This window comes from Cetorhinus maximus, chromosome 9, assembly GCF_964194155.1.
Source record: "Cetorhinus maximus chromosome 9, sCetMax3.hap1.1, whole genome shotgun sequence".
Classification (NCBI taxonomy): Eukaryota; Metazoa; Chordata; class Chondrichthyes; order Lamniformes; family Cetorhinidae; genus Cetorhinus; species Cetorhinus maximus.
This window is the reverse complement of record NC_135887.1, coordinates 99,957,336-99,978,699: the sequence shown is the minus strand read 5'-3', so window position 1 is coordinate 99,978,699 and position 21,364 is coordinate 99,957,336. Positions and strand designations below refer to the sequence as shown.

Genomic DNA, 21,364 nt, shown 5'->3' with positions numbered 1-21,364 from the left:
GGGAACTTCCAAGTGGTGGTGTTCCCATCTATCTGCTGCCCTTGTCCTTCTAGATGGTAGTGGTCGTGGGTTTGGAAGGTGCTGTTGAAGGAGCCTTGGTGAATTCCTGCAGTGCATCTTGTAGATGGTACACACTGCTGCTACTGTGTGTTGGTGGTGGAGGGAGTGAATATTTGTGAATGTGGTGCCAAACAAGCGGGCTGCTTTGTCCTGGATGGTGTCAAGCTTCTTCAGTGTTGTGGGAGCAGCACTCATCCAGACAAGGAGGGGAGTATGCCATCACACTCCTGACTTGTATCTTGTAGAATGATCAAGATTAGATCGATGGGGCGATAATTGGCCAGGTTGGATTTGCCTGCTTTTTGTGTACAGGACACACCTGGGCAATTTTCCATATAAGCAGGTAGATGCCAGTGTTGTAGCTGTACTGGAACAGCTTGGCTAGGGGTGTGGCTAATTCTGCAGCACAAGTCTTCAGTACTATTGCCGGAATATTCTTCGGACCCATAGCCTTTGCAGTATCCAGTGCCTTCAGCCGTCTCTTGATATCATGTGGAGACAATTGAATTGACTGAAGACTAGCATCTGTGATGCTGGGGACCTCCGGAGGAGGTCGAGATGGATCATCCACTCAGCACTTCTGGCTGAAGATTATAACAAATGCTTCAGCCTTATCTTTTGCACTGATGTGCTGGGCTCTTCCATCATTGAGGATGGGGATATTTGTGGAGCCTCCTCCTCCAGTGAGTTGTTTAATTGTCCACCACCATTCACTACTGGATGTGGCAGGACTGCAGAGCTTAGATCTGATCCGTTGGTTGCAGGATCGCTTAGCTCTGTCTATCACTTGCTGCTTATGCTGTTTGACACACAAGTAGTCCTGTGTGATACCTTCACCAGGTTGACACCTCATTTTTAGGCATGTCTGGTGCTGCTCCTGGCGTGCCCTCCTGCACTCTTCATTGAACCAGGGTTGATCCCTGGCTTGATGGTAATAATAGAGTGGGGGATATGCCAGGCCATGAGGTTACAGATTGTGTTCGAGTACAATTCTGCTGCTGCTGATGGCCCACAGCGCCTCATGGATGCCTGGTCTTGAGTTGCTAGATCTGTTAGAAATCCATCCCATAGAAGTGCCACACAACACGATGGAGGGTATCCTTAATGTGAAGGCTGGATTTCGTCTCCACAACGACTGTGCAGTGGTCACTCCTACCGTCATGGACAGATGCATCTGCGGCAGGCAGGTTGGTGAGGATGAGGTCAAGTATGTTTTTCCCTCTTGTTGGTTCCCTCACCACCTGCTGCAGACCCAGTCTAGCAGCTATGTCCTACAGGACCCGGCCAGCTCGGTCAGCGGTGGTGCTACCGAGCCACTCTTGGTGATGGACATCAGGGACCCCCACCCAGAGTACATTCTGTGCCCTTGCCACCCTCAGTGCTTCCTCCAAGTGGTGTTCAACATGGAGGAGTCCAGATTCATCAGCTGAGGGAGGGCGGTACGTGGTAATCAGCAGGAGGTTTCCTTGCCCATGTTTGACCTGATGCCATGAGACTTCATGGAGTCTGGAGTCAATGTTCAGGACTCCCAGGGCAACTCCCTCCCGACTGTATACCACTGCACCACCACCTCTGCTGGGCCTGTCCTGCAAGGTGGGACAGGACATACCCAGGGATGGTGATGGTGATGTCTGGGACATTTTCTGTAAGGTATGATTCTGTGAGGGTGACTTTGTCAGGTCGTTGCTTGACTAGTCTGTGTGATAGCTCTCCCAGTTTTTGCACTGGCCCCAGATATCACTAAGGAGGACTTTGCAGGGTCAACAGGCTGAGATTGCCGTTGTTTTACCTGGTGCCCAGGTCGATGCTGAGTGGTCCGTCCGGTTTCATTCCTTTTTTGTGACTTTGTAGCAGTTTGTTACAACTGAGTGGCTTGCTAGGCCATTTCAGAGGACATTTAAGAGTCAACCACATTGCTGTAGGTCTGGAGTCATGTGTCGGCCAGACCAGGTAAGGACGACAGACTTCCTTCCCAAAAGGACATTAGTGAACCAGGTCGGTTTTTACAACAGTCGACAATGGTTCCATGGTCATCATTTAGACTTTTAATTCCAGATTTTTATTGAATTCAAATTCCACCATCTGCCGTGGCCCGATTCGAACTCACGTCACCAGAGCATTACCCTGGGTCTCTAGATTACTAGAGTGACAATACCAGTATCTGAAGCATACATGCCGAGCCCTTCCCAGTAAGGGATTAAGAAACTGTTTGCCCGGGTTCCTACATGAGATGGTGACCTTAAAATGGCTTGCAGGCATTTAATGCTCAAGCATCTGCTGGTGGAGTGTGACACCCCTATGGGCTCCAACAATTAGACTATCTGATGCCCTTATGGGAGTGTGAGTTTGGAGCGAGAAGACGTTTCACTTACCCTGGAGGAGCAGAGCAGATCATTCATCCTTTTTTGGCACTAGAGGGCGGTCCTTTTTTGTTTTACACGGGCACTAACTTCCCCAGTGACCTCCTCCCAAGCCGGCATGGTCAGGTGGGAAGACCTCCTGCTCCCATCCCTGGAACGAGGGCCTTCCCACCTTTGCTGGATGAAAATCCCCAGGGAAGCTTTGCTGAACCAAGGTGCTGATGGTTTTGATCGCTTTCGCGTCATGGATTACCAGTCCGACAGAACATCTGGGCTACAGTAAATTAATGTCTGTGTGGGTGCCATTTAAGTATGGCACCAGAACCTTCAACCCCATGAAGTAACAGAGGAGCGAACTAATCCCTACCCGCCCCACCACAAGATTTGCCGAGCTCCTTGCTAATGCACAATTAATGAGCAGAAAAGCAGAAGATCACACGTGTTCAGTGACCCACCGCCCAGTGGGAATCACACTGACTTTCCCGCCCATCGCTGCACTTAGTCTCCAGAGTGGAAAATTCTGCCCACTGTCTTCACAAAGTATAATGCTAAAAGGATGTGGTATACATCATTAACAGCATCCTCCATTGCTCCTCTTCCACAACACTTCACTGAGTCATTCATATGTGACCAAAAGTGCACTCTACATTGATGGCATTTCTTGAGACAGGGGGATCAAGTGTTTCCTGCGCCGATTAAAAGTAGTTGCATTTACCACAGTAGAACTGCACACGCTGCCACAAATTGTTAATATCTTCCTTTTTAAATCAGATTCAACCAGATTTTGAAATTCATCTCTTCAAAGGGTGGAAATAGAAAAATAGATTCACCATGTTTAACAATGAATTCTTGAGGTTACATAAAAGGTGCACGGAGCCTGAAAATTCCACTCATCTTACAAAACAAAACAACTTTGGAAAACAAAATGACATTGTTAAAATATCAGTAGGTACAAGATTACCTTACATTATGTTTGTTTAATTTCAAACACAAACATAAAATCTGCATAAAGCTACAAACATTGGTGTTGTAAGATTATTAGGCTATAAACATTTCACTCAGAGTGAGCAGGGGCCTGGTCTCCAGCAATCCTCCAAGTCTTAGTCTTAGTAGTATCATACAGTGGGAAGACTTAGAAGTAGGGTACAGTATCAATTGATGCTAAGGTAGAGGGATTATGGGAAATAATGTCAAGCATTTAAAAAGATGCTTACTGTAGCTGAAAACTAAACCTTGAAGCTGGTTGTGTAAGCTAATACATCGACCTCCATGAAACAAATAACAACAAGATGTAACAATCCTGAGATAAGTAGGAATAGGGCGATGATGATGATGATACACAGAGCATTATGTAATTAAATAAGGCTAGCACTGCTCACAAGAACTATGACTGGGCACATGGAGGGCTTAATCAGATAAGAGCAAGGATCAAAGAAAGCCTTCTGATTGGGTCCGTGCATTGGAGAAAAACCAAACTTAAAACACAAGAGAGAAGAGAAAGAAACAGAAGAAGACACCAAAGACTAAAAGCTGCAAGATAAATTGTGCATTTCTCCGCCCAAGATAACACACTAAGTATACAGCCTGAGTTGGACTGTAAATCACTGCCTAAGTTTATTGTTATAGTTTACATGAAAACTTAGTTTCATTGAAGTAGCCACACAACTGAACTATATTGCTAGTTCCATCCCATAACAGTAAAGCAGCTCAACCTCTGTTACGGACAGGAGGGGGGTTAATTTAAACAGTACTAATTTCTCCTTTCACCACGCATCCATAAACAGAAAGGGAGAAGCAAATCAAAACACCTTTCTGTTTACATATTTCTATTAATAACCCCACAGCAAACTCAAGATAGGATGAACTCAAAGGGTTCGGGGGTCGCAACATTGCAGTTATAGTAAAAGAAGGATGGAGAAAAAGAAAGTTTACAGTGCAGCGACCACAGAGAAAAGGAATGGCGTTTCACGTGGGTTTCAGAACCCAAAATCAAAGTCCAATGGGTTATTCCTTCATGGAGATTGGCAGGCTGAAAATCAATGCTGTATAATTCACTTTTCTGGTGGAGTTGACTTCATATGATGAGATAGGCATGCAGAGATGAATCAATCTTGTAGGTGATGGTAAGAAGTTCCAGCAGAAACAGTGTAGATGGGGCCAGATATTCAATCTGGCAAAGCACTTTTTCTATGAGGCTGCTTATAGAATGGTAAACGGCAGACAGAGATTTTACAGTATAGCGAGGCAATATTACTGGTTACACAAGCTAGAGGTCCATGTCACATGACTCCCACCTCATCACATTGTCTTTGACAAAGGATGTGTATCCCTCGTCTGAGTTCCCAAGGTGGTTAAATGTCCCAACCATTAAGAATTGAAAGGAAGGTTGCGGGGCCCTTTAACCTAGCAGACAAGTAGACTCCGGTTGGCCAGCCTGGGTTATGAAATGCAGATGGCCTTTGTATAGTTCTCTTTGAATTTGGTCTCTGCAGCCCACAGGGATAACGAGGTGCAAGCTTCTTCAATACTGCCATGGTAGCTCCAGACAGACACAGCTTTAGCCATTTTAAAAGATCTTTGTCCAGTTTTTAAAATTTTAGAAATAACCATGAGGATATCTATTTTATAAAAATGTACACAGACTTAGTCCTCTCATACTCCTAAAAACTACAGTATAGAAAACAGATGGGCCAGTGGAAAAACAGTCCTTCCAAGAAAACAGTACACAGAGAGCAAAAGGTTCAGAGCAGACTAATGTGTACGCTAAGAGTTACTGGCAAAGGACCCCAACATCTCCAAAGTTTGGGATCAAGGACAGGTAAAGAGTTGAAAAAATCAGCAACGCAATGGTAAGGAAGAAATTGATTAATAATTGGCATATAATTTGAGGAAAAGTAGATGAAAGAAGGTGCCAACTATAAGATCACAAACAAAATGTACCTCTTTCTGCAAAATTCATTGTTTCTTTTATATGAAAAATACGCCTCTCATTTAAACCAACTGCAAAATGCATCATGTTGATGTACATCAACAGCGCAATGCTTTTTCCACAAATCATTTTGAATTTTCTTTTTGGTGTAATGCGATGATCTAAAACAGGACATTTCCCCCAAAAGTTATTCGTTACCGAAATGTTGCTGTGATATCAAAATCCTTCCAGAGGGCTGGAGGTTTGTGATTAAACAACAGAAACAAGCATGCCATCATGAAATGTTAAGCTTCGAAGTGCAATTAAAAAGTCTGTCTTCGACTTCCAGTTGTTGTGTGTAATCACTTTTAGATGCCACCATTTGAATAAATTAGCAAATAGAGGAAATAAATTTAACAGTGGTCAATGCTAGTGGCAAAACAATGCTGTGATAAATTTAAAGATAAATTTCCCCCACCGCCTTTACAGTCACAGGCAAGATGAATTACTGATTATTTTCCTTCAGTTATCTGGCTTACAGTAATTGGCTAGCTGCAGTTTTAGAAATATATTTTAGATCAGAATATATTAAAACTATATGGTGTGTTGGTTAAAATCAACTAAATCTCATTCTAATCATAGCCGATACAAGCAAAAAACAAAGAAGTCCCTTCCATCATTTTCTTAAAAGACTATGGGCTGAATTTTCACAGTCCTGCAGAGGATGATTTGGAGACAGCACCAGAAACAAAATTAGAGAATCACATCAAGGAGGTTCCCAGACGCAATCTCATCTCCGAATAATCTTGCCAGAGGCAGGGTCTGACCAACACCAGCCTCCCCACCATCCTGGAGTTGTGGGTGCCAAAGAGCTATAGCAGAGCCTACATGCCATCTGATGGAGGGGTTCCCTCTCTCCACTGATGGGCTGACAGCTGTGGAATCACTTATTCTTGATACTTTTATAGTGCCTCATGTTCTACACCTACATTGGCAGCAACCACCTCTCCTGATGGGGCTGCCAGCTGTTCATCGCTACTGGCCCTCATTAGGTCTGCTGGCTCCCTGATCCACCCTTATTTGGATGGGTTACCCAAAGGCAGCTTCTTAAATGGCCACCGAACATTTATTGGTCAATCTATACTACCAAAAATAGATTAACTGGTCTTTTATCTCATTGTATTTGTGAGACCTGGCTGTGTAATTTGGCACTTTGGATATCTTGAGGTCATGAAAAGCAAGTTCCTATTTCAACTTATACTCCATTTAATATCTTGCCATTCAAGGTGTATTTTCTTTCCTTAATTCCAATGATTATATTTTATCAACTTTGAACTATATCTATCTGAAAATCCAGTTAGCATACCTATGCCCTCCTGAAATGTAGCAATAAAACCTCTATTCGACATGTCTATGCCTATTTACCAAATTAGTGTTTATCCAATTCTCTTCTGATAGGATTGAATCTGCTTCCACCACCTTTTCAGGCACAGCATCCCAAATCACAACAATTTGCTGTGTAAGAAAAGTTTCCACGTGTCGCCTCTGGTTCATTTTTCAATCACCTTAAATCTGGTTACCAACCCTTCTGCCACTTGTTCACTCTATCAAAACTGTTCATGATTTTGTATAGCTCTATCTTAACCTTCTTTGCTCTGTTCAAAGACTCTTAATGTAACTTGGAGCCAGAGAATGTGTGTATTTCAAATAGTCAACTAGTGCTCAGTTAGAGCAGGAATTAAAATTTTCAACTCAATACAACACTCACTAGCTGCAAAACGCCAGAAAGAAAAATTTAAAACGTCTATTCCAATTTGAAACTGACAAATCTTAAACCTGATGCAATCACATTAAGTGAGTGTAAAATTTTCACAGATTATTGAAAACACCACAAAGCTAATCATCACCAACATCAAATACACATGCTAATTTGACTAAAGAAGCAACAAGTTATAGCAACAATTAGATGTCTTCGATATGTCATTTCATACTCTCAAATAGCAGCCAAATTAGTTGGGGGCAGGGAGAAAAGATAAGAATCTTAAAGATCTCACTCTAGTTTGCAATTCCAAATTTCATGACACTGATTGATCTGAAATAAACAGAACACCTCCTCAAATTGAATAACTTTACTAGTATAGATGTTGATACAGTCCATAAGGTAACATGGTAAAAAAGAACAGAGAAGTATGCCTTTTGCCTGTCTACCTTTTCTTAATGGCCTAAATGTAATCCTCTAATGACAATAAAAACACACCTGTAAATCCTTTCTTCTCCCATACCTTATAAACATTTTTGCATTCTGATTATCAATAAGGGACAAATTAAAATAATACAGAAGAAGAACAAAAACAAGCATTTATGAAGATTTATCATGTTTATATTTTACAAATAAATATATCGAAGGATGAGACTATTTCAGATCTTCACAGCCATCATTAGGAGACAACTTCAAACCATGCTGTATAACCCAAAATTAATTAAAAACTAACCTTCTCTAAACTGACGCCAGTTCTTCTGACAAGAGCCTGCAATCTTGCCATGGTCTCATTTTCCTTTAGCAATTCGTAAGTGTTCAATGCTGACCCAGCTACATTTCCATTCTTCTTATCACAGACCACATCACTTCCTTTAAAGTTCTTCAGCTTAGAGGCACTTTCACTGCAGTGCAGGTTCCCTTCAGGTGGAATCCCAAATGCCATTAGGATTTCGGAGATTTCTTGAATGAACTCTAGTTTATTTGGAAACTGTGGCAAGTCTTCTGGAAGTTCAATAAAATGGTTGTCTATGTCCACAAAGCATAGATTTGCCTGAAAAAGTTCAATATATATTTAGAAAAAAATTGAAGTTACTCTTTTGTCAGAAATGCAAGCACTGATAATGCTACTAGCTTTAAGCAAAGAAAAATCCACATTATCAACTCCTCACCCAGTGTGGGCCAAGGAACAGACCACTAAAGTTTTATAGTGTTGTGTTAGTCAACAATAAGCCTCGAGCTCCATGATCTTGATTGCAACAATCTATATATTTTAAATCAGCCAGAGTTCCATCTTTTTCATGACCCAGTAACCCTGCTGCAAGCATGCATATGAGACTTGGTCAAAACAGGATCAGGCATTTATCAGAACATATGGTCAGCCAAATACCCAATCAGACTCGTATGAAAAATGGCAAGTTAGGCTGCAACTTTAACATGCTTCATTACCTCAATGAAGAGGAATAAAAGGAAAAAAAAAACTGGATTTGAAATAAAGCAAATCTCACTACAACGTTCCAGTTACAATGATAGACAGCCAGGCAGCCACCATGATCCAATGATTGTGAGTCACGATTGTAAGGAGCATTTCAACTAACTTGCTGTTTTGCTGAAAAAAGACATTTTCTCAAAACTTTTCACCTTGCATTCATTAGGACAATCGCAAGAAATACCAACATCAGGGGAAGCAACAACTTTGTACTGTGAGTAGAGAATGCTGATTGGTTGGCAAGTGGACTCTGATTGTTAGAGGTGTTTCTATGGAGAATGCACCAATTAATGGATACTGACAGTTAACTGCCAAGCATTGTTTAAAATTTAAGCCAGGCAGCTTGACTCTTATTGGTCAAGGCATTGCCCTGGGGAATGAGCCAGCGAATGGGTATCACTTACTTTGTTTAGCTGAAAGAGGTGCAATGTGTGCACACGTTCTTTCTGTCTGCAAGGAACAGGGCCCTGTGTATTAATATATGTAGCTTCCAGTACACGGAAATGCGCCACAATGCGAGCCCGACTGATGATATTAAATTGGTTGTCAGCATAATTTTTAGCACACTGAGGATTAGTTAGCACATGTTATCCAATTGCAGGATCAAATCTAACATTGAGCACTACGTTTTGAGTTTTGCAAACACGAGCTGGTTGGGTACGTTCTGTACCTTGCCCATTGCGAACAGCGGAAAGGAGATGCTGTTTGATACAATCCACCAGGCTTTGGGATGTATGACCTACATACCTAGCATCACACTGGCACTGAAATTCATATACCACATTACTCATTTGTGTGATAGGCAGAACATCTTTGTCTTGACGGCAGCATCCTGTTAGTGGCGAACATCACTCGTGTTGCTACTGCACACTGTAAATATTGTCACATGATTTCAGACTTGTGAACTTCCATTTTTTTCATGGTGAGACTGGAAGAGGGAAGAAGTGGTAAAGAGAATCAAGGGTCTTTGAAGAGGGAAAGTGAGATCTCCAGATTCATTGGCAGTAAGAATGGATCTATTCCAGGTTGTACCTTGAATGGAAGTGTTCTCACATGCAACTCAAAATGAGCTCCGGAGCATGTTGTCCTCCTGGATTAGAAGAGCTCAGCTGAAATGTTCCTGGATCAGATACTCCCTGATGTTGCTGGCATCCTGATAAAACCCACAAGTTCTACACTGGCCCTGGCCACCTCTGATGCTCTACATCATCCTCTTCCTCCTCCTCCTCTACTACATCCTGCTTCTCCTCTTCCTACGATGAGCTCTGTCATGCTAGGGCTTCAACCTTTTAAAAGTCCACATCTCTCTGGAAGGCCATGTTACGGAGAGCAAGGCATAGCGTTACGATGCACGAGACATGAGGGGGAAGTAGTGACACAATGGTAATGTCATTGGATTAGAGGCCTAGGCCAATGCTCTGAGGACACTGGTTCAAATCACACCACAGCAGCTGGTGGAATTTACATTTAATTTACATTTAATTAATAAATCTGGAATTACAAGCTAGCCCCAGTAGTGGTGATCATGAAACCCATCTGGTTCACTTGTATCCATTAGGGAAGGAAATCTGCTGTCTTTACCTGATCTGGCCTACATGTGGCTCCAGACCCATAGCAATGTGGTTGACTCGTAAATGCCTTCTGAAATGGCCTAACAAGCCGCTCAGCTGTATCAAAGTCAAAAAGGAATGAAACCAGATGGACCACTCTGCATTGTCATAGACATCAGAAACAACAGCACACTGTCGACCCTGCAAAGTTCTCCTTACTAACATCTGGGGGCTTGTGCCAAAACTGGGAGAGCTGTCCCATAGACAAGCACCAGCTTGACATAATCATACTCGCAGAATTGTACCTTATAGACAATGCCCCAGACACCACCATCACCATCCCTGGGTATGTCCTGCAGGACAGACCCAGCAAAAGTGGCAGCACAGTGGTGTACAGTCTGAAGGGAGTTGCCCTGGGAGTCCTCAACATCGACTCTGGACCCCATGAAGTCACATGGCATCAGGTCAAAACATGGGCCAGGAAACCCCCTGCTGATTACCACCTACTGATCCCACCACCAGCACCTCCACCCCCACCGCTCCCCCTCAGCTGATGAACATCAATTGGAAGAAGCACTGACAGTGAAAAAAGCACAGAATATACTCTGGTTGGGGGGCTTTAATGTCCATCATCACGAATGGCTCAGTAGTACCATTACTGACTGACCTGGCTAAGTCTAGAAGGACATAGCTGGTAGGCTGGGCCTGCAGCAAGTGGTGAGGGAACCAACAAAAGGGAAAAACCTACTTGACCTCATTTTCACCAATCTATCTGTGGCTGATGCATCTGTCCATGAGAGCATTGGTAGCAATGACCATCGGCACAGTCCTCATGGAGACGTAGTCCCATCTTCACAGGGAGGATACCCGCCAACATAAGGTGCTGCACTATCATCATGCTAAATGGGACAGATTTAGAACAAATCTAGCACCTCAAAACTAGGTATCCATGAAGTGCTGTGAGCCATCAGCAGCAGCAGAATTATATTTAATCACAATCTGTAACCACAAGGCCCAGCACATTCCTCACTCTACCATTACCTTTAAGCTGTGGGTTAATGTAACCTGGTTCAACATAAAGTGCAAGAGAGAATGCCAGGAGCAGCATCAGGAATAAAAACAAAAACAAAAAACTACTGCAGATGCTGGAAATCCAAAACAAAAACAGAATTACCTGGAAAAACTCAGCAGGTCTGGCAGCATCGGCGGAGAAGAAAAGAGTTGACGTTTTGAGTCCTCATGACCCTTCAACAGAACTGAGTAAAATTAGGAGAGGGGTGAAAGCTGGTTTAAGGTGGGGGGGATGGGTGGTTGCTTGCTTGCTTGTCCCTACAACCACCCCCACCCCCCCAACTTCTCTCCCCCCCCACCACCCCCACCCCCCCCGACTTAAACCAGCTTATATTTCATCCCTCTCCTAATTTTACTCAGTTCTGTTGAAGGGTCATGAGGACTCGAAACGTCAACTCTTTTCTTCTCCGCCGATGCTGCCAGACCTGCTGAGTTTTTCCAGGTAATTCTATTTTTGGGCAGCATCAGATATATCTGAAAATGAGGCGTCAAACTTCAACAGAGATCTACGTGCATGCTAAACAGCAGAAGATGCATGTGAGAGACAGTGCTAAGCAATCCCACAATCAATGCATCAGATCAAAGCCCTGCAGTCCTACCACGCCCTGTCATGAATAGTGGTGGACAATTAAACAACTAACTGAAGGAGGAGGCGCACTACAAACATCCCCATCCTCAATAAAGGGGAAACCAGCACATCGGCGCAAAAAGCAAGGCTGAAGCATTTGCAACCATCTTCAACCAGAAGTGCCAAGTGGATGATCTGTCTCGGCCTCCTCCCGAGGTCCCCATCATGTCAGATACCAGTCTTCAGCCAATTCGATTCGCTGCACATGATACCACGAAATGGCTGAAGGCACTGGATACTGCAAAAGCTATAGACTCTGATAGCATTTGTGCTCCAGAACTAACCACGCCCCCAAGCCAAGCAGTTCCAGTACAGCTATAAAATTAGCATCTACCCAACAATGTGGAAAACTGCGCAGGTATGTACTGTCTGCAAAAAGCAGGACAAATCCAACCAAGCCAATTACCACCCAGCAGTTCACTCTTGATCATCAGCAAAGTGATGGAAGGTGCTGTCAACGGTGCTATCAAGTGGCACTTACACAGCTCACTGATGCCCAGGTTCCGCTAGAGACACTCAGCCCATGACCTCATTACAGCCTTGGTCCAAACATGGACAAAAGAGCTAAACTCAAGAGGTGAGGTGAGAGAGTTGTGAATATCTCATTCATGATTCATATGCTTTGGAATATAACATTTAGTTTTAGGAATATAACTCTTCACTTGGAAGTTAAAGTGTTCCATGTAGAATAAATAGAGAATCCTGATTGAGAAACTGGTAATAATTCTGAAGTTTTCTTTTATTCATTCATGGGATCTGGGTGTCGTTTGGCTAGGCCAGCATTTATTGCCCATCCCTAATTGCCCTTGAGAAGGTGGTGGTGAGCTGCCTTCTTGAACTGCTGCAGTACTTGTGATGTAGGTACACCCACAATGCTGTTAAGGAGGGGTTCCAGGAGTTTGACCCAGCAACAGTGAAGGAACAGCGATATATTTCCAAGTCAGGATGGTGTGTGGCTTGGAGGGGATCTTCCAGGCGGTGGCATTCCCATGTGTCAGCTGCCTTTGTCCTTCCAGTCGATAGCTGTCGTGGGCTTGTAAGTGAATGCAATTCAAACAAGCTGGGAATTAATTAGTTAAAAGTTACCCTATGTTTATTTCACAAGGTCAGAGGGAGAGGTTTAGATATTTGAACAATGACTGACCCATTTCTGGACATCTCTGTACAGCCAGGGTGTCTATTGTTCTCTTAATAAAATAAGTTAAATGATAGCAATTCTAGGAAACAGAGTCATAAAATTCCATGAGAGATAGAACTTATTTAAATGGGTTACAGAATCAAAGAGGTTGAACAACTCCAAAACATCACATGTTGCCATGGAGATAGTGATTCAGGTTGGAGCTTTAGTTAAAAGATTCTTGTGTTTAATTTGGGTGTGTGTATTTTCTGACACAAGCGGAAAGTTCAGTTTGGGAACAGAGGCAGTTGTACTTTTGCTTTGGTTAAATCAGCATCATACTAGTTTGAGAGAGCCAACAAGAGTTAATAATCAGTTATGCCTGCATTTGAAGCAGAGAAAATACTAACTTCACTGCATGGAACTTGGTTGGGTTCTATCTCAATTTGGGTTTCATGAGGGAAAGGCAGCTGGAAGATTTCTGCTTGTAGCTACTGAAGAAATCTACTGAGCCTTGCAGCAGAAAGCAGTCAGCAAAGTTAGCTTGGGAAGCTGTGGGAAGGCAGCTGGACATCAGCCAGCAAACCGAACAAAGGACTGGGGCAACCATAGTGGTGACGTCTGTAAAGAAAAAGGTGGAGGGCTGCATAGCCAAAAAGTTAAATGGAAGGACCTGTGCAGAAGCTCACCTGGAGAAATAGCTGGAATATGAAGGATAAATATAAAGTAAATACCAGAGGGCTATGGCATACTTTTTGGGCTGTGATGATTTTGTAAGATAGGGTCACTTTTGGACGGGGGGTGGGGGTTGGTGGTGGTGGGGGCGGGGTTACAGCATAAGTCTTTATAAGCTATAGTGTCAAATTAGTGGTGTTTGCTTTATTTAAATTTCTTTTAATGCATACGATAAAGTTTAATTTTGTCAAAAAAAAAATGAAACCTTGTGATGTAATTCTGCTGATTAATTGCAGGGTGTTTGAATTTCTTCTTCAAACGTTAATGGTCCCTAACAGGATCGTAAGAAGAATGACTGGCCTTGACATCAAGGCAGCATTCGACTGAGCATAGCATCAAGGGGTCCTAGAAAAACTGAGGTTAATGGGAATCAGGGGGAAAACTCTCCACTGGTTGGAGTCATAACGAGTACAAAAGAAGATGTTTGCGGTTGTTCGAGCTTAAGCATCTCTTCCCAGGACATCGCTGCAGGAGTTCGTCAGGGTTGTGTCCTAGGCCCAACCATCTTCAGCTGCTTCAGCAAAGACCTTCCCTTCATAAGGTCAGAAGTGGGGATGCTCGTTGATGGTTACACAATGGTCAGTATCATTTGTGGCTTCTCAGATATTGAAGCAGTCCGTGTCCATATGCTCAAGACCTGAACGACATCCAGACAAATGAAATAACATTTGTGCTGCACAAGTGCCAGGCAATGACCATCTCCAACAAGAGAAAATCTAACCATCTCCCCTTAACATTCAATGGCATTACCATCACTGAATCCCCCACTATCAACATCCAGGGGGTTACCACTGACCAGAAACTGAACTGTACTAACCATATAAATACCGTGGCTACAAGAGCAGGTCGGAGACTGGGAATTCTGTGGCAAGTAAATCACTTCCTGACTCCCCAAAGCCTGTACAAGGCACAAGTTAGGAGTGTGATGGAATACTCTTCACTTGCCTGGATGAATGCAGCTCCAACAACACACAAGAAGCTTGACACCATCCAGGACAAAGCAGCTTGCTTGAATGGCACCTGATCCACCACCTTAAATGTTCACTGACCATCGCACAGTGTCAGCAGTGTGCAATATATTCAAAATGCACTGCAGCAACTCATCCAAAGCTCTTTCAACAGCACCTTAAAAACTAGAAGGGCAAAGGCAGCAGATGCATGGGAACACCACCAACTGCAAATTCCCCTCCAAGTCACACAACATCCTGACTTGGAACCATATCACTGTTCCTTCACTGTCACTGGGTCAAGATCCTGGAACTCCCTTTCCAACAGCGCTATGGATGTATCTACAGTGATTGCAGCGAATCATAGAGTCATAGTCATAGAGTCATAGAGGTCTACAGCACAGAAAAAGGCCCTTCGGCCCATCGAGTCTGCACCGGTCAAACAAGTACCTAACTATTCTAATCCCATTTTCCAGCACTAGGCCCATAGCCTTGTATGTCATGGCATCGCAAGTGCACATCCAAATACTTCTTAAATGTTATGAGGGTTTCTGCCTCTACCACCTTTTCAGGCAGTGAGTTCCAGATTCCCACCACCCTCTGGGTGAAAAAATTCTTCCTCATATTCCCTCTAAACCTCCTGCCCCTTACCTTAAATCTATGCCCCCTGGTTATTGATCCCTCTACCAAGGGGAAAAGTTTCTTCCTGTCTACCCTATCTATGCCCCTCATAATTTTATACACCTCAATCATGTCCCCCCTCAATCTCCCCTGCTCCAGGGAAAATAACCCCAGTCTATCCAATCTCTCCTCAAAACTAAAACTCTCCAGCCCAGACAACATCCTGGTAAATCTCCTCTGCACTCTCTCTAGTACAATCACATCCTTCCTATAATGCGGATTCCAGAACTGCACGCAATACTCTAGCTGTGGCCTAACCAGCGGTTTATACAGTTCCAGCATAACCTCCCTGCACTTATATTCTATGCCTCAGCTAATAAAGGCAAGTATCCCATAGGCCTTCTTAACCACCGTATCTACCTGTCCCGCTACCTTAAGGGACCGGTGGACATGCACACCAAGGTCCCTCTGATCCTCGGCACTTCCCAGGGACCTACCATTCATCATGTATTCCTGCGCCTTGTTTATCCTGCCCAAGTGCATCACCTCACACTTATCCGGATTAAATTCCATTTGCCATTGATCAGCCCATCTGTCCAGCCAGTCTATATCCTCCTGTAATTTATCCTCCTCACTATTTACCACCCCACCAATTTTCGTGTCATCCGTGAACTTACTGATCACCCCTCCTGCATTCAAGTCTAAATCGTTTATATATACCACAAACAGTAAGTGACCCAACACTGATCCTTGTGGAACCCCACTGAACACAGGCATCCAGTCACAAAAACACCCCTCGACCATCACCCTCTGCTTCCTGCCACTCAGCCAAATCTGAATCCAATTTGCCAAATTGCCTTGGATCCCATGGGCTCTTACCTTCATTATCAGTCTCCCATGCGGGACCTTATCAAAAACCTTGCTGAAGTCCAAGTAAGCTACGTCAAATGCATTGCACTCATCTACACACCTGGTCACCGCTTTGAAAAATTCAATCAAATTGGTCAGACATGACCTCCCCTTAACAAAACCATGTTGACTGTCCTTGATTAATCCCTGCCTCTCCAAGTGTAGATTAATTCTGTCCCTCAGACTTGCTTCCAATAGTTTCAGGTTAGACTGACTGGCCTGTAGTTCCCTGGTTTATCCCTTCCTCCCTTCCTGAATAACGGTACCACATTGGCTGTCTTCCAGTCCTCTGGCACCTCTCCTGTGGCCAGAGAGGTATTGAAATTATTGCCAGTGCCCCGCGATCTCCTCCCTTGCCTCACTCAACAGCCTGGGATACATTTCATCCGGGCCTGGAGATGTATCTACTTTTAAGCCTGCCAGACCACTTAGAACCTCCTCCCTTTCTATGCTAATTTCTTTAATTATATCACAGTCCTTCTGCATGATTTCTATACCCACGTCATCTCTCTCAATTGTGAACACCGACGCAAAGTAATCATTTAGAACCCTACCTACATCTTCCGGCTTCACACAGAAATTACCACTATGGTCATTAAGAGGCCCTACTCTTTCCATAGTTATCCTCTTTCTCTTAATGTACTTGTAAAATAACTTTGGATTTTCCTTTATTTTACCTGCCAATGTTTTTTCATGCCCCCTTTTTGCTCTCCTAATTTCCTTTTTAAGTTCCCCCTATACATTCTGTACACCTCTAGGGCTTCCGCTGTTTTGAGCCTTCGGTATCTGCCATAAGCCTCCCTTTTTCTCTTTATCCAATCCTGTATATCCCTCGAAATCCAGGGTTCCCTGGATTTGTTGGTCCCACCCTTTGTCTTTACTGGAATATGTTGGCCCTGTACTCTCCCTATTTCCTTCTTGAATGAATCTCCCACTGCTCTGACATAGATTTACCTAAAAGTAGCTGCTCCCAAGCCACTCTGGCCAAATCATATCTGATCTTATTAAAATCGGCCTTCCCCCCCAATTTAGAACTCTGATTCCTGGCCCATCTTTGTCCTTTTCCATACCAACCTTGAATCTAACTGAGTTATGATCACTATCTGCAAAATGCTCCCCCACTGATACCTCTATCACTTGCCCGGCTTCATCCTCTAAAATTAAGTCCAGGACCACGCCCTCTCTTGTAGGACCTTCTATAAACTGGCTTAAAAAGCTCTCCTGGATGCATTTTAAGAATTCCACTTCCTGTAAACCTATCACACTATGACTAACCCAGTTAATGTTGGGGAAGTTGAAATCCCCCACTATTACTACCCTATTATTTTTATAATTCTCTGAAATTTGCCTACATATCTGCTCTTCTATTTCTCTCTGACTGTTTGGGGGCCTTCAGTACACTCCCAGCAATGTGATTGCTCCTTTTTTGTTTTTAAGTTTTACCCATATGGCTTCATTTGAGGAGCCTTTTAAGATGTCATTCCTCCTTACTGCTGTAATTGATTCCTTGATCAATATTGTGATACCCCCTCCTCTTAAACCTCCTTCCCTATCTCGCCTGAAGACCCTATATCCTGGAATATTGAGTTACCAATCCTGCCCCTCTCTCAACCATGTCTCTGTGACAGCAATGACATCATACTTCCATGTGTTAATTTGTGCCCTCAACTCATCTGCCTTATTCGTCATGGCGACGGCTCACCACCACATCCTCAAGGGCTATTAGGGATGGGCAACTGGCTTAGCCAGCAATGTGCTCATCCCGTGAAAAATGAAAAATCCCTTACAGAATTGTACTTCTGGCCACCACCTGACTGGTCCAGGCACTGATCCCGCCTCATCAGAAGCCTGATGTCCTCCTCAATGGTGGCCCTTGTAAGCAGATGGCTTCGGTTGAGCACCTCTATCTCAGAATCACAAAGGAGTGAGTAGCCATCGCTTCCATCCACAAAGTTTGGGGGATGGAATGAGGAGCTGCGACACACCGGACAGCTGGAGGGTGCCAGCTGCCATGATTGCAAGCACACATGTGTGTTAAGCTCTTGGTCTGATTGCAGACTTGTTGAACATTGAAGGAATGGAAGCCCTTCTTGTTGATTAATCTCACTGGCTGCACACTTGGTGCCTCAATGACCACATGGGCGCAACTGAAGATGCCCTTCACCTGCAGGAATCCAGAGATGGAGGCAAACCCCACTAATCCTACTGCCTTTTCTGCCTCCGAGGCCCCATCTATCTGAAATTGAACATACTAACCAATTTTCACAAATAAGGCATCCTGTTGGGTGGAATGGTTGCCGCCACTTGCTAGATGCCACCAAGGTCCACTGCTGAACCTTGGAAAGAGCTATAAAGGAAGAAGTTAAAGGCCACAGTGACTTTGACGGCTACTGACATGGCATGGAAAGCAGTGGTATGAGGTCTTTCACTATAAGAGTATAATTCTGAGTGAGAAGTCTGGATAGGCGCAATCTTCTGCGGCACTGGTTATCCAACATGTCCAAGTAGCTTAGTCTTTGGCATTACACCTATGCTGCGGGTATGGCTCCATTGAGTTCCTGCCCCTCATTCCTTTCCTGTGCTCTCTTCATGCCTGGGGCTCTGCCTCTGCTGCTGATGATAGCGATCCTCTTCTCCACTCGACCCAATATCTGAGAACTCTAATCCCACCACCTGTCGTTGCCTTACTTGTGCTCAGCTACATTCACAATAATGTCCGGAACCCTAATAGCCTCCTCTTATGGCTCCCTGATACACGACTTTCAAGTCTCCCTCCACTGCCCATACAGACACAGACTACTCTCCCTGCAACCTCTACATCCCCAATGGCACCTGTGAGCCAACTGCTTTGTGCCTCTCTCAGCCATGGTCCCTTTTATGGGCCCACCTAATTTCATGGTGCAGCCATGACTTGTTTGTTACTGTTTTGCCACCTCCATGCACCTGGACTGTCCCTGAACCAGCATACAACCTGTGTGCCCACTGACCCTTTAGAAGCAAACATTGAGCTCATTAACAAAAGAAACTGGCTTCATTTCCAAATCAGCTAGGTTTCTAGGGCTCGCTTTCCCCATCCTCAGGAAAATAGGTGGAGGCAGAAACTGCAAAATAAAACTGGCACTCCAGCCAGCAGCACTAATTTTCTCACCTGCCAGTCTCTGAGCCCACCCCCACTAGCACCTAAAATTCTGCCAAAAGCATTAGATAATAAAACATTTTTGGCCGAACACAATACTATTGCTAAAACTCAAGTACCCTAATCAAGAATGTCTGGCACTTGAGCAGTGTTTCTTTAAGTACAAATTTTCACTATTCTACCCAAAGTTGTTTAAACATTTATATCTACGTATACAAGAATTCACATGTTTTTTTTCTTCCTGCTGCAGGAGTTGAAACATCATAAAATATTTCTCTGTAATAAACATCTAACAGTAGCTATTCAAAATTCCTCAATAGATACGTCACCATTTGGCTAAAATCCTAATAATGGTGAAGCACTTTATTCTGCCGGCAGGTCAGCTTCATAGCAAGAAAAAAAATATACCATGCCAGACAAAGCAGCACTATTTTGTACAACTGCCAACAGTCTAAATTTCCTTCCACATGCACCAGTTCGCACTGGAGACATTGCTAGAATTTAAACAAGTTCTCAAAAGCAAATGATGATCCATTTGCTGCTTCAAATTCGAATATTTTCCTGACAATTTCTTTGTTTGCAGGTGTCTGTGTTACTTTCTTGCATCCCTGCCAAACCCCAATACAGTTTATTTAGTTAAAATCTGTTCAAGTAGCATGCTGAACTCTTATTCCGTAAGAACAAAATATTCATACTGTTGACACAATTAAATAATTAGTAAAACACATTTGACCTAAATTTAGTCCCTGGTTAATTCCCGTTGAAGGTTACTTATAATCTAACGGCTACCTTGCACCTTAATATATACTTTTATCTATGCCGAACACAGTCAACAAATATATGTATGCAACTTATAATTTAATATAAATTTAATAAAGAAATTATAACTGAGTCAAAATTAGAAACTGTAAAACTGAAGCAAATTACATGCTTGATTTTATTGTAGTTCCTTCAACTCAAGAGACTCTACTGTTATAAACACCTAGTTCATGGTTCATAGTAAAATTTTAGAGGTAATTTTTAGTTCTGGGAAGGTGAAAGTTTAACGTTTAAAAGTTTGGGCCATGTTGACAGGGGTTAACAGCTAGAAAGGTAAGATCACAAAATAGCAGCTGGGAGCTGGAGAATTGGAAATGAAGTGTCTATACTGCTTACAAAGAAATGCAGCATAGAGAATTGTTTTGTTTTGGGAGTCTGAGTTGCTATTAATTTGAAAGCATTCAGAGAGTCCTGGAAGGCTACATCATCATGGGAATGGGTGGAGCTAGGGTTTCAAATTATCATGTGTTTGCTAGAGGAGTGAGTATTCTGCAGCAAGGGACAAGGCCATACCAAAAAGGTGCTGTTAACAGGCTCCTGGCAGCAAAAGTGTTGCTGTTTGCTAACTGTGTGTAATTGGGGCTCTGAAGTCCCAGGAGCCATTTGATAGCTCTGTTCAATTAGGGCTCAGGAGAAGTCCTGGGGAGTTGAGAAGGTGACAGAAGGTTACTGGTTCATGCTGCAAAGGGTTAGGGCTCAGAAGAAGCCCTGGTAGCCAATTATAGCTTCTGTAGCTGGGGAGATTGGAGCTTGGTGAAATCCAGGAGCAGTGCCAACCCAGTGAAACTAGACGGCTATTGAAGAGCTGAAATGGTGCCAGTAAGTAGAGGCTGGAATGCAGACTCTGAAATCCAGGGGAACGGAGTCTCGGGAGACAAGACTGAAACCCTGGGAGAGGTACAGTTGTTGGGGCAGTTCAAGTCGGACTGGCTTTGAGTGAAAAGTTTGGAGACCCTCATGAGGGAGACAAAGTTTCAACAAGATTGCACTCGTCCAGGCAAGTGGGGAGTATTCCATCACACTTCCAACCTGTGCCTTGTAGATGGTGGACAGGCTTTGAGGAGTCAGGAGGTGGGTTACTCGTCGCATGATTCCTAGCCTCTGACCTGCTCTTGTAGCCACAGTATTTATATGGTTAGTCCAGCTCAGTTTTTGGTCAACGATAATCCCCAGGATGTTTATAATAGGGGAGTCGGCGGTGCTAATGCTATTAAACATCAGGGGGCGATGATTGGATTCTCTCTTGTTGGAGATCGTC

General features: G+C 43.6%; 1 protein-coding gene and 1 long non-coding RNA gene across 6 annotated transcripts in view; one reads left to right on the top strand and one right to left on the bottom strand.

Annotated features, from left to right (window-relative positions):
• The window catches only part of dennd5a (DENN/MADD domain containing 5A), a 367,813-nt gene that overhangs the window by 207,963 nt on the left and 138,486 nt on the right, over positions 1-21,364 (bottom strand). For all 5 annotated transcript variants that reach the window (XM_078549185.1, XM_078549187.1, XM_078549186.1 and 2 more), the window contains one exon: positions 7,821-8,138. In XM_078549185.1, coding sequence (XP_078405311.1) covers positions 7,821-8,138 — 318 coding nt within the window. The remainder of the gene's footprint in view (positions 1-7,820; positions 8,139-21,364) is intronic.
• LOC144684864 (uncharacterized) overlaps positions 1-21,364 on the top strand; it is a 65,569-nt gene that overhangs the window by 37,106 nt on the left and 7,099 nt on the right. The window contains exon 2 of the long non-coding RNA XR_013577578.1: positions 8,740-8,787. This is a non-coding gene — a long non-coding RNA (uncharacterized LOC144684864). The remainder of the gene's footprint in view (positions 1-8,739; positions 8,788-21,364) is intronic.